General features: G+C 34.9%; 2 protein-coding genes across 3 annotated transcripts in view; both read left to right on the top strand.

The window, feature by feature from the left end:
• LOC107708792 (spermidine synthase-like) overlaps positions 1–4532 on the top strand; it is a 6381-nt gene extending 1849 nt beyond the window's left edge. The window contains exons 2-8 of the mRNA XM_016513103.1: positions 542–662; positions 758–850; positions 1992–2145; positions 2269–2352; positions 2450–2595; positions 3192–3314; positions 3390–4532. Coding sequence (XP_016368589.1) covers positions 542–662; positions 758–850; positions 1992–2145; positions 2269–2352; positions 2450–2595; positions 3192–3314; positions 3390–3407 — 739 coding nt within the window. The 3' untranslated portion in view covers positions 3408–4532. The remainder of the gene's footprint in view (positions 1–541; positions 663–757; positions 851–1991; positions 2146–2268; positions 2353–2449; positions 2596–3191; positions 3315–3389) is intronic.
• A 96-nt stretch (positions 4533–4628) lies between these two features.
• LOC107708791 (somatostatin-1B-like) lies at positions 4629–9980 on the top strand. 2 transcript variants are annotated; one of them, XM_016513102.1, is made up of 4 exons: positions 4629–4716; positions 8260–8369; positions 8765–9044; positions 9254–9980. In XM_016513102.1, the coding sequence occupies exons 2-4, from the start codon at positions 8335–8337 to the stop codon at positions 9485–9487; spliced, it is 549 nt and encodes a 182-aa protein (XP_016368588.1). In that variant the 5' UTR covers positions 4629–4716; positions 8260–8334; the 3' UTR covers positions 9488–9980. The 2 variants fall into 2 exon arrangements, with proteins under 2 accessions (XP_016368588.1, XP_016368586.1); XM_016513100.1 differs by having other exon boundaries at positions 8260–9044.
• Positions 9981–15429: the final 5449 nt, after the last annotated feature.

Raw genomic sequence — 15429 nt, 5'->3', positions numbered from 1 at the left:
AGCACACCTCGCTTTTTTCAGACCGATGAGCTTTGTAAAAATCCACGCGTTTCTGAAAGGCGGGGCATAGAGGAGTAACAATAATGTACAGTATGTGGAAAATAATGTGTTTTTTTAACCTTAAACCACATGAACACATTTCATTACACCAAATACACAAAATAATGTTCTTTTTAGCAGCATCATATGACCCCTTTAAACACTCGTTCGTGCTGTATTGGTGATCAGCACACTGGCTCAAGACAGTAGATTGCAACTGGAGCCATTCATACAGTGGGAAATGCAAATTTAGAGTTGCTTTCATTATCTATGCCCTGGAAATCAATAAAATTAAGTATTTGCACATGTAGGGTGTTGTCCAATAGGATATGTGATGAGAGGTCAGAGCTGTCAGCTGTCATCTCAAATCAAATGTGCATGGTTGCAATGCTTAGTCCACCCTTGAGAATGCTTAAAATGGATCTTTGCTTTTTCTACATGTTTGTTGTACATTTTATTGCTTAATGTATGAAAATGATCATTATTGCTTCTCTTCTTGCAGTAAAACTTATGGAAATGTGCTGGTTTTGGATGGAGTCATCCAATGCACAGAACGAGATGAATTTTCTTATCAAGAAATGATTGCCAATCTACCTCTCTGCTGCCACCCTTGCCCAAAGAAGGTATGTGGTTTCATTTTTGTCCATCATATAAATGTGATTTGGAAGAATTGAAGCTGTTTGTGTGTTTAGTTGTTTTTCCCCATTCCTTTCGTCAGGTTCTCATCATTGGTGGAGGAGACGGTGGTGTCCTGAGGGAGGTTGTCAAGCATCCGCTGGTGGAGTCTGTTGTTCAGTGTGAAATTGATGAGGTTTGTATCCAGTTAAACCTGAATGTATGCTTCTATTCAAAAGATTTTGGTTGGTAAGATTAGTTAAAGTTAATAAGTTAATACTTGTATTCAACAAGGATTAAATTGATCAAAAATGTCAGTAAAGACATTTATAATGTTAAAAAAGATTTGTATTTCAAATAAGATGTTGATGAACTTTCTATTCATCTAAGAATTCTCGAATGTGTCACTGTTTCCACAAACATTTTAAGAAGCACAACTGTTTTCAACATTGATAATAAGAAAAGTTTCTCAAGCACTAAATCAGCATATTAAAAATGATTTATGATAGATCATGTGACACTGAAGACTGGAGTAAAAATGCAGCTTTTTAAAATTTAAGTATAATTTATATAATATTTTGAATATAATAATTTAAATATATTTTCAATATAATATTAAACAGGAAACAGTTATTTTAAATTGTAATAATATTTCGCAATATTGTTGTTTTTACTGTATTTTTGATCAGATAAATGCAGCCTCGGTGAGCATTGTTCTTCTTTCACAAACATTAAAAAAATCTTACTGACCCCAAACTGGGGTTTGATTTATGAAAGGATCATGTGACACTGAAGACTGGAGTAATGGCAGCTGAAAATTCTGCTTTGCCATCACAGGAATAAATTACATTTTAAAATATTAAAGTAGAAAACAGTTACTTTTAATTCAAATAATGTTTTACAATATTGCTGGTTTTACTGTATTTTTTTTTTTTTTTAGCAAATAAGCCTTCGTGAGTATAAGAGACTTCTAAACATTAATAAATCTTGCTTCAAAGGATGTAGAGAATAGTTTACATCTACCTCTATGTTTTTAAAACCTTCTTAAGACTCATTTGTTTTCTCTGATGGTTCTGTGCTGCAGTGTCTTTTTCTCCTTTTTGTTTCAGTTATTAATTCATGCATTTATATGCTTTTTTTAAACACTTGTGTCAAGCCTTGTGTCAAGTTTAATTAATCTTTTCGTGTTAAGTCTTGATGTATGAAACGTGTATGAAGGTATCAGAAACTCACTCTGGAAATTAATTTTGCAGCATATCTAAAGGTTTTGACATTTTCTTCAAATTATTTCATGCTTTACCATGCTGATTAATTTGATGGATTATGTTTTCCCACAGGATGTAATAAATGTCTCCAAAAAGTATCTCCCTGGAATGGCAAAAGGCTTCTTCAGCCCCAAACTCACTCTGCATGTAGGTGATGGCTTTGAATTTATGAAAAAGAATCAGAATGCTTTTGATGTCATCATCACAGACTCCTCAGACCCTGTCGGTATGCAGCCCAATGTGTGGCGTTGAAGTTTCTTCTTTGCATTGGTAAATAATGATGTAGCCACTGACTCCCAGACAAAACATGGTGTTCATTTCAGACTGATCTCATTTCATCCCGTCACAGGTCCGGCTGAAAGCTTGTTCAAAGAGTCTTACTATCAGCTCATGAAAACGGCACTTTGTGAGGGAGGAATTCTCTGTTGTCAAGGTTGATATAACTGCAAATCTACAAAAAAAGCTCCAAAATGAAGAATATTAATGACATGCATTTGACAAGTTTGTCATTTTTGCTTGTAATTTCATAGGAGAGTGTCAGTGGTTGCATTTGGAGCTAATCAAAGAAATGCAGACCTTCTGTAAGACCCTCTTTCCTGTAGTAGACTATGCATACTGCACCATTCCAACATATCCAAGTGGACAAATCGGCTTCATGCTTTGCAGTAAAAATCTGGTACGGTTTTTCTTATTAGCATTTAATAACGCTGCTTTTATTTGAATAGATTTACGATTCCTTTTATTGCTTTTATACACGTTGTTGTTGTTTATACACTACAGTTCAAAAGTTTGTAATCAAGATTTTTTTGAAAAATTAATACTTTATTCAGCAAGGATGCCAAATTGATCACAGTAAAGACATTTATAATATTACAAAAGATTTTTATTTCAAATAAATGCTGTTCTTTTAAACTTTCTGTTCTTCAAATAATCCTAAAAAAAAGTATCACAGTTTCTTCAAAAAATATTAAGCAGAACAACTGGTTTTAACGTTGATGATAATGTTTCTTGAGCAGCAGATCAGCATATTAGAAGGATTTCTGAAGGGACATGTGTATACAGTTTTGCCATCACAGGAATAAAGTACATTTTACAATATTTGCAATAGAAAACAGTTATTTTACATTGTACTGTATTTTTGATCAAACAAGTGCAGCCTTGGTGAGCACGTCTTTCAAAAATCTTACCAACTCCAAACTTTTGAACGAAAGTCTATAAAATAATATTGATGATAATTTTATCATCAGTAAATTAATTTTTTGTTTATTGCAGAAAACAAATTTCCGTGAGCCAGTACGAGAACTACCAAGAGAAGAGATTGAGAGCATGAACCTCAAATATTACAATCCTGAAATCCACCGTGCGGCATTCATCCTCCCAGAATTTGCCAGAAAGGTGAGACGCAGCCTATTGTTTTCCATTTTGTGCTCTTTACTTTGCATTTCTAAGGAAAATTAACTGTTTACACAGGTACTAAGTGAAGTGTAAATGGCTTCATGGGTGCCGTCTTGTCAACAATCTGCCTTCTGTGAAAGCAGAACAAAACCCTCTCCACAGCTGCAGTAGCTCCCACACCGCATCCCTCTCCGTCAATGGACTGCTAATGGACAAGAGCAAATGCCTTCTGTGGGGAAATTCAGTTTGTCTGTCCAGTTCCATCAGTGCTTCTGTCTTATGAGTTCTGAGTTTTTTAATTTCCTTTTACAATTCCACTTCCCACATCAAACCTTCAGAACTGTACAAACTGACAATCATGCATGTTCTGTGACAGATTCCACAGTCTTTCTCTTACTCGTGTTGAGTATGAAAAAGAGTGCAACGTTCCACTACAACTGTCTTATTTGCCGTTAATTAAATAAGCATGCAGGTATTTTAAATGAACTGCATATCATCTCTATAAACCCTTTCGAAGACTTGAGGTCAGTAACAATAATAGATTTGCTTTTCATGCTGTATTAAGGTTTCAAATTATGGATCACTTTATCAACAGTACACTACTGTCAAACCTAAACCTATTTAGTATTGCTATTATTTCTAAAACTACTACTCTAAAGTCTGTACAGAAGATGCTTAACGTAACTAGCAAAACTATTAGCTATTTTCTGCAGTTAAGAGTATCTAACATTTAAATGGTTTGTGTAAGGTGGCATATGGGCTCCCTCTCTGTGAGTGACTTTGTGTGCTCTGGGTCTCCTGAACAAGTCTGATTACATGATGTGATTTTTTTTTTTTGTAGAGCAAATGGTGTTTGGTATGCAGCCTTTTTGAGTGATATGCTATATTGTATTGCAAACGTATGCTTATGGTCAATGGACTCTTATGATGGAACGATTTTGCGGTGTCTTTTAACATTAGAATTACTGGAATTCTCAAACATCGAGACATTGTCTTAATATTGAATATAATCATGGCGGTATACTTTACGACAAAATAACAGTATTTGATGGATAGCTAAAGATCTTTTAAGGATTGTTGCATAGGACAAACTATTTTGTACTCTTGTCAAGTTTAACTGTATGGAAGAGGGTTTATTTGTCCATTTACCATTTAATGTTTATGATGTAAATTTCATTTTGCCAATTTCATAAATTGTTTTGAAATAAAAATTATGTAACCACAATTTGTTAATTTTCTATAAGATTTGGTTACGTATAATGAAATGTTTGATGGTAAAGTGCCATTCTATGCACTAGATGGCGACTTTGTTACTAAATTCGGCCTACAAACATCCGGGCATTATTTGACTGCAATGATGTATGGGATACGTTTGCGAAGAGTATCAGGAGTCACTTTGCAGGTAAATATTTGTGCTGTCAACAGTGCTCTTTATATGTTTATTATATTGTAAATGTTGAAAAAATGTCCCTGTCGATGTTGCTTCAGTTATAGATCAACAGTTTATAAACCTAAATAGTTGCTCTGATTGTTTTGAGCCTTCACATTTTATATTCAACTTTCTAAGTATAAAAATGCATAGTTATGTCGACTATAAATACTTTAGAAAAGTGGACATACTTTACATTACAGTGTTTATTAATTTTTACTCAGGGTAACACCACAAAACGATGTTTTTATGTTTTGGCAGACTATTTTGTCATTTATTTGGACTAGCCTGAGTATTCGCGTTTCCCCTAAATAATGTACACGAAGCAGTGTCGGTATAATTGAGATACTATTACAGTTTTATTTAGTTTTGAATTAGTTTTTTTTATTTTTTTTTATTTTAGTTCAATTTGTAGTGACTTTGTTGTGTTTTTGTCATTTTTATTGGATTGTTTTAATGTCTACATAGATTTTAGTCATGTTATTTTCGTTTTAGTTTTTATAATATCTAATTGCTAAATATCTAATCATTAGATTATATTTTAAAATAGGCTACTTCTAATCAGACTACAGTTACTTTTAATTGATTACATGATTACATATTAGTCACATAATTTTGCCTAATTCCTTTTTTTTTTTTCATCTTTTAAAGGTTCCTTTCTAAAATAGCCTACACATGACATGAATGTAAACAAATGAAATATACTTTTTGGAGACATTTATTACATCCTGTGGGAAAACATAATCCATAAAATTAATCAGCATGGTAAAGTATGAAATCATTTGAAGAAAAATTTTTCTTAGTAATTTAGTAATTTTAAAATGATTTTAATTTTTACATATTTATGATTTAAGTAATTATTAGCTTTTCATTAAACTCACAAACCCCCTGCAGTTCCTTCACAAACCCAAGTTTGGGAAACCTTGACATAATGTAATGTTTAATGCATTTCATGTTATTAATAATGAATGGAATATATTTACTTTCTCTTTGTACTTTTGTATCTGTATGGTACAAGATTATCCTATTTAATTCAATGTGATAAACAAGTTGGGTCAAAAACAATCTAAAAGTAATCCAAAAGTAGTCTGATTATATTACCTAAAATGTTTAATATAATGGATTAGGTTACTAACTACAATTTTTTAATGGAATTTGGAATCAGTTATGGATTACAGTTTGTAAGTAATCTAACCAGCTCTGCATACATGTGTGTGTTTCAGTTAGCGTTTATTTTATTTCAAGTAACAAAATCTCTTTAACTATAGTAACCCTGATATGAAGTCATCAAAACTCCGCTGAGACAACAGGAGGCATTTTACTCTGACGCCAGATATGTTTGAAGTCGGTTGGGAAGTGAACGCTAGATGTGTTTGGCACTGGTCAATTGGCATGAATTCTTCAAACGCACTTTATCACGATTCGGCTGGGGGCAGCTCATCTCAACGCTGTGTTAATCTCTACAGAGCCCGGGGCCCTGAAGTCTGTCCGTATCTGTCTGCTGTGAAAAATGTGCTAAAGCTCGAGTATTAGGGCTCCTAGCTACGTGAACTCAGTCGGGGTGTGTGTATGCATATCCAAAGAGGTGTGTGGGTGCCAGAAAAGCTGACCGGAATGAGAACACGACAGGAGCCCATGACCAAGACATGTTTTATTTTCACTGCCCAACTGGTCTGGTAGGCTACCATTTCTCATTCTGGTTTAATTAAACACACACATAGACTGCTTATGCACACTGTACAGCACTTTGAGTATAGTCCTATCTGCACAAAAGAGTATTTAAAACACTAAAAGTCACCATGAAATTCAAATTGACATTTTTGTTTTATGGACTATTGCAGTTTGAATTATAAATGATTTATCTGTGCACAACTTTTTTGTCGTTTTTAATTCATGTGCCTTTAAATCTTTAATCAAAAACATTAACATCCCCTCCCTTTGCAACGACATCTCTTCTCTGATGACGTGTGCACTGGCGAGAGGGTGGGACAATAATCCCTTTAGCAACCTGTCGCTCACATATGTGACCCTGGACCACAAAACCAGTCATAAGGGTCAATTTTTTTTAATTGAGATTTATACATCATCTGAAAGCTGAATAAATAAGCTTTCCATTGATGTATGGTTTGTTAGGACAATATTTGGCTGAGATACAACTATTTGAAAATCTGGAATCTGAGGGTGCAAAAAAAAAAAAAATCAAAATATTGAGAAAATTGCCTTTAAAGTTGTCCAAATTAAGTCCTTAGCAATGCATATTACTAATCAAAAATTAAGTTTTGATATATTTATGGTAGGAAATTTACAAAATATCTTCATAGAACATGATCTTTACGTAATATCCTAATACATTTTGGCATAAAAGAAAAATCGATCATTTTGACCCATACAATGTATTGAGGGCTATTGCTACAAATATACCTGTGCTACTTATGACTGGTTTTGTGGTCCAGGGTCACATATGATCACAGCAGTTAGTAAATGAAAATGCTTAATTCCTGATGGACAAATCAAATCCTGCCCTACATTTTTTTTCTTGTTTGAGAAATGTTTCACTTGGATATATGTCACAATAGGGAAGAAAAATGATCAAAATTTCTGTTTCATGCTGACTTTAACAATCAAAAACATAATTTATGCTATTCCTCTTATGCTCATGTTATAAGGTTCCAGTTAGAGGAATATACCAGGTACAACTACAGTTGATTTCAAATAATCACTGGTTACAGTGAGGCACTTATGATAAAAATGGATGGGGCCCATTTTTGGGGGGTTTAAAGGCACAAATGTAAAGCTTATAAATTCATAAAAACATTTATATTCATTCCACTGTTAAAACTATTTTGTTATTAACTAATGTATTATTTGAGCTCTAAAGTTGTTTAAATAATCATTTTACAGTCATTTTAGGTGTTATGTTGTCATTATGTTGTCAAATTAGATATAACTACACACACAAATGGTCAGTAAGTCACAATCACAAATTATATTAATGCACATATTATTTACATAATGTGGCTAAGCTATTGAAATAGTTGCCCCCCATTCACTTCTATTGTGTCTCACTGATTAAACCCAGATTGTTTGCCTTTTTAAAGAAAAAGAAATTAATTTTAATCACAATTAGTATTATCTGTCAAATGCTGTCAGTTGAGGTAACTAACTTGTATAGAACCCTGGAATGTTTCTTTAATACATTTTCTATTTGTTCAACAGTTATTAGTCTGTAATGCGTTTACAGACTAATGAAGAGCAATCTATACCTCAAGAGACCATTTTCCATGAAAACGAACTCATCTTTATATTTCATTCGCTTTTTTCTATTAGATTTGCTGCTGTAGTATTGACTCAACCATAATCTCGTTTGCTTTTTGTGCTAATGTTTGTCTCACTTGATATTCTTCCATGGTAAAATCTGCCGTTACATTTTCATAAAAGACTTAATTCTTGTTATTCAGCCTCTTTTCATCTACGGATCAAAAGCATCTTCTTTCTCCATAAAGACAGTTTTCTCAGCTGTTCCAGGTGCCAGACGGTTCGATGGCAATCTGAAGGAGAAGGAGGAGGAGTTGTGCTCAATTACACGTTGGAATGAGAGCAGATTGCCACTGTACACAACAAAACGGGTTAGTTTGATTTCCTTGTATTGATATCACAATGCAGCTCTGAGTGAGAACGGCGTGTAATTACAGCGTACGTCTGACCGCCGTACTTCCTAAAACATGATTCGCTGCCTGCATGTCATTTGGCTCTAAAGAATTGTAAATCATAATTAGCATAAACAATGAGCGGCCCACAGAACTTTTCAGAATCACGTTATCGGTAGCTCCGTCATCAGTGTTTTTTCGCCTCGCATCCGTCTTAACTGAAATAACGACCATTTTTAGAGCTATGACGTGAGCGTCGTGGCGCAGTCCTCCCCACCGGCACAACCTCTGGTTTGTTGGGGGGTTAACTACTCAATGCTTTTGTTAGTTCCTAAGCCACCCACTCCCCCACCCTCTCCCCTCCATCCTCCAAGCGCTGCGTCAGTAGGGGACTGGAATGAGAGGTATATAAGGACCCTGCCACCTGAAGCTCTCAAAAACCAAGATCTCTCCAGCTTTACTCTGCACCAGGAGCTACAAGGACTTCGAAGTTCCTGCTTCGCTTCTCTTACCGACCTTTCTGCGCACTTTAACTTCAACTATTTTGTCAGTATGCAGCTTTTGTCCAGCCTAGTGTCTCTTTTGCTGGTGCTGTATAGTGTCAGAGCAGCAGCTGTGCTTCCAGTGGAGGAGAGGAACCCGGCACAAAGTAGGGTGAGTGGCTGTAAATGTGCTTCCAGTTGTAGCTTTTATGGATTTACCAAGCAGGTGTTTGTATTTTAGACACATGTTGATGTTTAGCGTCCGAAAGAGACCATTCTGGGATCATTTTAGTATAGCAGCCATATTATTATTATTATTCTGGATAGTTGAAGCTTTTAACATCTTGCATTCTAATTCAAGTCCAGTTGCTTTCTCTTCAGGAGCTGAGCAAAGAGCGCAAGGAGCTGATCCTGAAGCTGATCTCTGGGCTGTTGGATGGAGCAGACAACAGCGTGCTGGCTGGGGAGATAGCGCCTGTCCCCTTGGATGTGGAGGAGCCCCTGGAGTCCCGTCTGGAAGAACGGGCCGTCTACAACCGGTTATCACAGCTGCCGCAGCGTGACCGCAAAGCCCCCTGCAAAAACTTCTTCTGGAAGACCTTCACATCGTGTTAACGGCGCCAGTCCTGCAACGGTGCCACGATCCTACCTGATACCTGACATGAACTGTGTAGACCTCCACTGTACATACCATCTCCAGTGTCTGAAGAAAGGTCTCTGTGGACTTACTCTGACACAGTCTGTTTGTTAAAGACATTGATGATTATATTTATTTATTTATTTATTGATCGATTAAGCTATTTATGGACCTTTGTTGTTTTTCATCATTAAAAAAAAAGAATAAAGCATGGTTAAGAGAGTTGCTTTTTTGATAAAAGATGTCTCATTTACTGTGGTCAAACATCAAATTAATGTTAAACTGACTGATGAATAAATATATAATTGATCACAGTGCTAGATGCGTTACGGATGATGTAATAGTGCTATATATAAACGTTTTCCCTGAAGAACAAATCACATATAGGCTGTTTGTTACAAGCTCATCTGAATGGCATATTCACAAGCTGTTGTTGTTTGACTCTTAATACACCAGATTAATTGATTGACAGTCTGTGTGGTGGTAATTTTTCTTGTCAATGAATTATAAGTAATTGCAGTTGATGAGAGGGTGTGCTTGAGGTCATTATTCTAAACGAAACCCTTGTCTAATAATTATTTGCTGGTAAATTCAAGGCATTACTAACATATTTATTTTGGTTTGCCCTTTTGTTTAACAAATTGAGGCATATGGGAAGGGAAAAAATTGTTAGGCAAAATAATTTTGAGACCATATTTTGAACACTCCAGTTCTTCAAGTACATCACGTATTTGTCCTGTCTTGATGGCACTTGTATTTGTCGACACTGCCAAAAACAAGCTAGCTTTAACAGAAAACATGTAAAAGCAAGTTAGATTGAATATCCATATGTAAACACATGCAGTAGGCCATCAGTCTACTTTAATTATTTGTCCTCCAAATGTAGGCATACATGGTTATGCAATAAGTATGCATAAGTACTGAGTTACTTGCGTCAGTGCGTCATTGCTGTTGAATGTGAAACTAGTTGACATCATGAATATATATATACAATATATATAACAACGAGTACATGACATAACAGTGAAAATGGGAAAACGTGTTGGAGCTGTGGTCTATTTATTAGCACATGTACTGTACCTGATTTCCTATCACTAGATAGATAGATAATTCATCATAAGAAGACAATTCATAATTTAGTATTTGTCTAAGACACACAGAAACACAAATATATACAGTATATATATATATATATATATATATATATATATAAATGTGTGTGTAAACATCGTACACATAACCACTCAATGTGAAGTTTGAAATCAAATGTGAAGTTTAAATCAAAATGTAGAGTGAGAAAAAAATGTAATTTATTGTTTGGTTAGGTTACAACTATGTCTCATTTTAGCCTCAAAGTTAAAAGTATGAATGTAAGGGAGATAAATACCACGTTGTGTGCCAGAAAAAATTCGTTTTTTGTCACTACAGGCCAACCGAGCAATTTACTTGTTCATGTAATGACTGTATGAAATGCATTTGATGTGTGTGTGTAAATGCCTGTTAATGTCTGTGTGTGCGTGTGACACATTACCAGCTGATTTACACACAGCTGAAGATATCACTTTCTAAATTGAAAGAGAAAATGATGTCTGCAGTAGATATTTGATCCTCTAGTGCTGGGGTCACCCTGACCTCAATATTGTTCAATTCTTCAATGAGTTCAAGGGTCGAATCCAGATGATACTGATGGCATCTTCAGTGCTTCATAGAGTAATCTGTCTGCTCTTTTCTCAGAATACTGAGGACAGATACTTAGCAATTTCTATATATACATCAGTAGTACTTCTGACACTTTCGTCTGTGCGTATAGTAAAAACTATTTAATATTTTACATACTGTATATATTAACATTTAACGAAGTAAAATAAACTTGTTTCACATTTAATATTAAAGTATTTAAAATATATGAATAATTAATAATTCTTAATATATTGTTATACACTCTAACAGGTCATCAGTTGTTTAATTTGATAAAGAAATGTAGTAAAATAATTAAATCACTTGTGGTTAACACCGACATCATTAATGTTATTCAACTGTGGCGGCTGATAATGCAATATCTTATTAAACCGAGTCTCTGCCATGGCATTCATATATCTGTTCAGTTTGCTCGAAAAGTCAGATGGGGCCAAATTTAATTAGGTAACGGAACAATAAACATGCTGGTCTTGCCCAGTACAGCATAGGACCACCTAATCAGTGGAATGAAGACACAACAATCATCAATACACATGAGGAATTCAATGTTACCGTTATCATGCAATATAATTTTGGTTATTCCACAAGATGACAAACGACTGACAGCATGTTTTCTATTACAGTTTAATCCATCTTTTTGTTCTTTCTGTCTTTTTTTGGCCAATTGATTGATGGACTGACTCAAATAGATGACTCTAGGATGTGTTTTATTTGCATGAAGATTTGTGGGAAGCGAAAGAAAAACTGTCCATTATACAAGTGCCCTGAGCTACAATGAGAGCATTGTGAGGGGACATCAAAGCTGCTGCTGGTAAGCAAAGCATTTTGATTGCTTTGCCTTTGATCTGAAGGCATGCTCCCACCTGAACGCGAATTTGAAATTCATATGTAATGTGTTGTATATTTATCTTTGGGAAATAGAAATACACAACTGATGACTAGTAAGTATGAAAATAAACAATTGGAATTAATGAATTTAAAACAGCAAAACAAGAAGGACCGACTCATCAACAACAATAGGCCTATTTAAAATAAAATTAAGTCTAGTATTCTTGAAAGCACTTTTTTTGTAGGTTATTTTCTATTTATCAACATCAATTATTTGAGATGCTGGCCTCAAAAAGAGTCAAACATGAGTCAATTATGATTCATTAATGTTTTTTTTTTTGCCTGACACAATAGCGGAGAGCAGACAGGAAGCAAAGTGGGAGAGAGAGGGGGGCGGGATCAGGAAAGGTCCTCGTCGAGCCGGGATTCGAACTCGGGACGCCTGTCTTTATAGTAAACGCAACAAATCTCCAAAGTCATCCAGTTTAAACATTGAAATTTATAGACTGTTTTACGTTTACATGATCATTTTCCAATAAAATATCTAAAACCAATTTAACTGAGAAATATATAAATATAATATTTATTATATTATTATATTTATAATAATATAAAAGATATTAAGACTTATTTCTTAGTTATATCTATTATTTATTATTACTCTAATGATCTGTCTAAATTATATTTATCATTTTTGCTTGTTTTTAAAGCATAAATATAACTAAATTTAGTTTTAAGTAAGCAAGAGGAAGAACTAAAGAAAGAAAATCTTAATTTAGAATATAATTTCAAAAAGTCTTATATCTTAAACATTTTGCTTGTCAAGTAAAGTATCTTGTATAAGAGATTATTTTAGATAACTAAAAAAAAGCAAAAGCTATTTTTTCAGTGCTTGACCCAAATTTATTCAAAGAAACTTTGTACATTCAAGACGCATGTTACCTTAAAGAGCTATTTCTACCTGATTTAACCATAGACTGTATAAAAACATGGACGTAGTGTCCGTGACGTCACCCGTAGATTTCCGAAGAGCGTTTTTGAAGCGAGAGAGAGCGGGAGGTTGCCGCTTGGATTTAACCCATAAAATGAGTTTTGGTTGAGTGATGTTCAGTTAAATCAGTAAATTTTTTCAGTGATATGTGTTCCTTTCGGGGCTGAACCCACAACCTTAACATTGCCATCACCTTGCATCACCAGTTGAGCTACAGGCTCATTAGTTATTGCTAAATAATAATTGAGCAGTTTGTAATGCCACCTTCATATGCATTCCTAATTTAGACATTTTTATATCTTACAGTTAAATGGTGTCTATGAAAGGAGCAAATGTCAAACGCTTAATCTGCCGCAGGTAACGTGAGAGTAGAAAAATTCACACCTCAATTTTCAAACCTTCTGAAAACCTTTTGAAAAAAGGCCGTGACACAAGCTGCTCATTTATTATGATGCTAATGTTCTGTTCAATTGCAATAACACTGTCTGTGTGGAAGGAAACCATGTGAATTGTAAACTGATGGCAACAGGCATTCAAATGACAAAAGTACATTTTTAAATGATTGGCAGTTTGCCTTGTTTATCCAGCAAATCTAATATGACTTGAGACAAACGGACTAAGGCCTCAATCAAAATGTCTTGTTTCTTTTCTCTTGATAGTCTTTCTTTTATCCGCAGGCGAGTGGTGAGTAATGTTTCAGTGCTACATAAATGCCATTATGTTCCATGTTAGATCTTTGTCACATGGTCAGAGGGCATCGCAGAGCACTCTCACTTCATTAGTTCTGCGTTGTCTGTGTCTTTGCTTTTACCTGTTGCCTCCAGCAATGTTTTCTATCACCATCAATAATTCTTGATTTGGTTCTGTGGTGACATTTGAAGGTAGGATCCTGAACAGACACAAACATACCATGGGTGACTAACTAAGACATGTGAGAACAAAGGAAGAACACGGCGGAACTTGAATGCCATTTGTGGAAGAAATATTGCCACTGGTGATCAAAAATCTATATTTGGAGTTTCTGAATTATTCAAGTCATTGTTCTTTGAGTTATTTGCCCTTCGTTGTGCTGTAGTTGGCTCTGCAATTGCCCTCAGGTGTAGGTCACATTTGCTCATGTTGAACAGTGTGTTATTGTTTTAGAACACTCTCTTCACCTTTCTGTGAAATTAATTAATCCATAATTACACTTCCAGTAAAAAAAAAAAAGGTCCATCCCCTGTTGTCCTCTCTCATCAAAATCTACCAACATATTTGTTTTGAATTTTTGTACTGTTTTTGCTTGTAAACAGTGCTTGATCTGTGCATATTCCTCTCCTGATTCATACGAGACAGCTTTTTCACTGACAGCAATATTAAAAATTAGTAGACTCATATTTTAGCCAGAAGCAACAATTTGAAGTTAAAAACGTATTAATGATGAATTTGCTTATTTCAAACACACAGCTTTTCACTTCACAAGACATTAATTGATCGACTGGTTTTATGTTAATAACTTGTGGATTATTGTGATGTTTTTATCAGCTGTTTGGACGCTCATTCTGACGGCACCCATTCACTGCAGAGGATCCATTGGTGAGCCAGTGATGTAATGCTGAATTTCTCCAAATCTGTTCTGATGAAGAAAGACACACATTTACATCTTGGATGACCTGAGGGCGAGTACATTTTTGAATGAACTGTTCCTTTTAATGATCATATTTCCTATAACAAAAAAGGTCTGTCCATTGTCTGTTGTCCACAGTGTAGTGGTGTATAAAGCACACCCGCACACAGAAGTCACTTTCAAACTAAACAGATTTCTGTTGGTCAACATGGCAAATTTGCATGATTAAAGGCCATTGCACACTGAGTTCGAAATTTTCATATGCATTTTTTAATTTTTTTTCTTTTTCGTTATCCTTTCCTATCAAAATGCTTGTAATGGATGCGAAAATGCAGAAAATCAAACCTGATTTGAATTTTTTTTATGACGGACGAACGATTTGGAGGCAGTTTGTAAACGTGGTTGACACAACGTGAGGTCGCATTTAATTTTTAACGTACGAGAATTTCGGACTCATTGTGCAATGACCTTAACTTGAACTTGGGGAAATTGTTTGCCCTCACACAAAATTCCAGATTGCATGGATTCCTATTAACATGACTGGATTTCAAATACGAAATTTCACCAAGCAATGGTGATTGCACCTTTCAGCGAATTTTTGCAGATGAAATCCAGTCACTCCAATAGTAATCCACACGAATGTGAATTTCACGTGAAGGCAAAAGATTTCTACATGCAGAACATGTTCAAGTTGGTCACACAAATATGCTGCATTTACCAACAGAAACCTGCTTGCTTAAAAAATTACTTCTCTGTGAGCTGTGCTTCATACATCGCTACGCTTTTGACAATAAATA

Source organism: Sinocyclocheilus rhinocerous, unplaced genomic scaffold, assembly GCF_001515625.1.
Source record: "Sinocyclocheilus rhinocerous isolate Xijiao unplaced genomic scaffold, SAMN03320098_v1.1 scaffold1406, whole genome shotgun sequence".
Lineage (NCBI taxonomy): Eukaryota > Metazoa > Chordata > Actinopteri > Cypriniformes > Cyprinidae > Sinocyclocheilus > Sinocyclocheilus rhinocerous.
The sequence above is the reverse complement of the archived record's forward strand: the minus strand, read 5'-3'. Positions and strand labels throughout refer to the sequence as shown.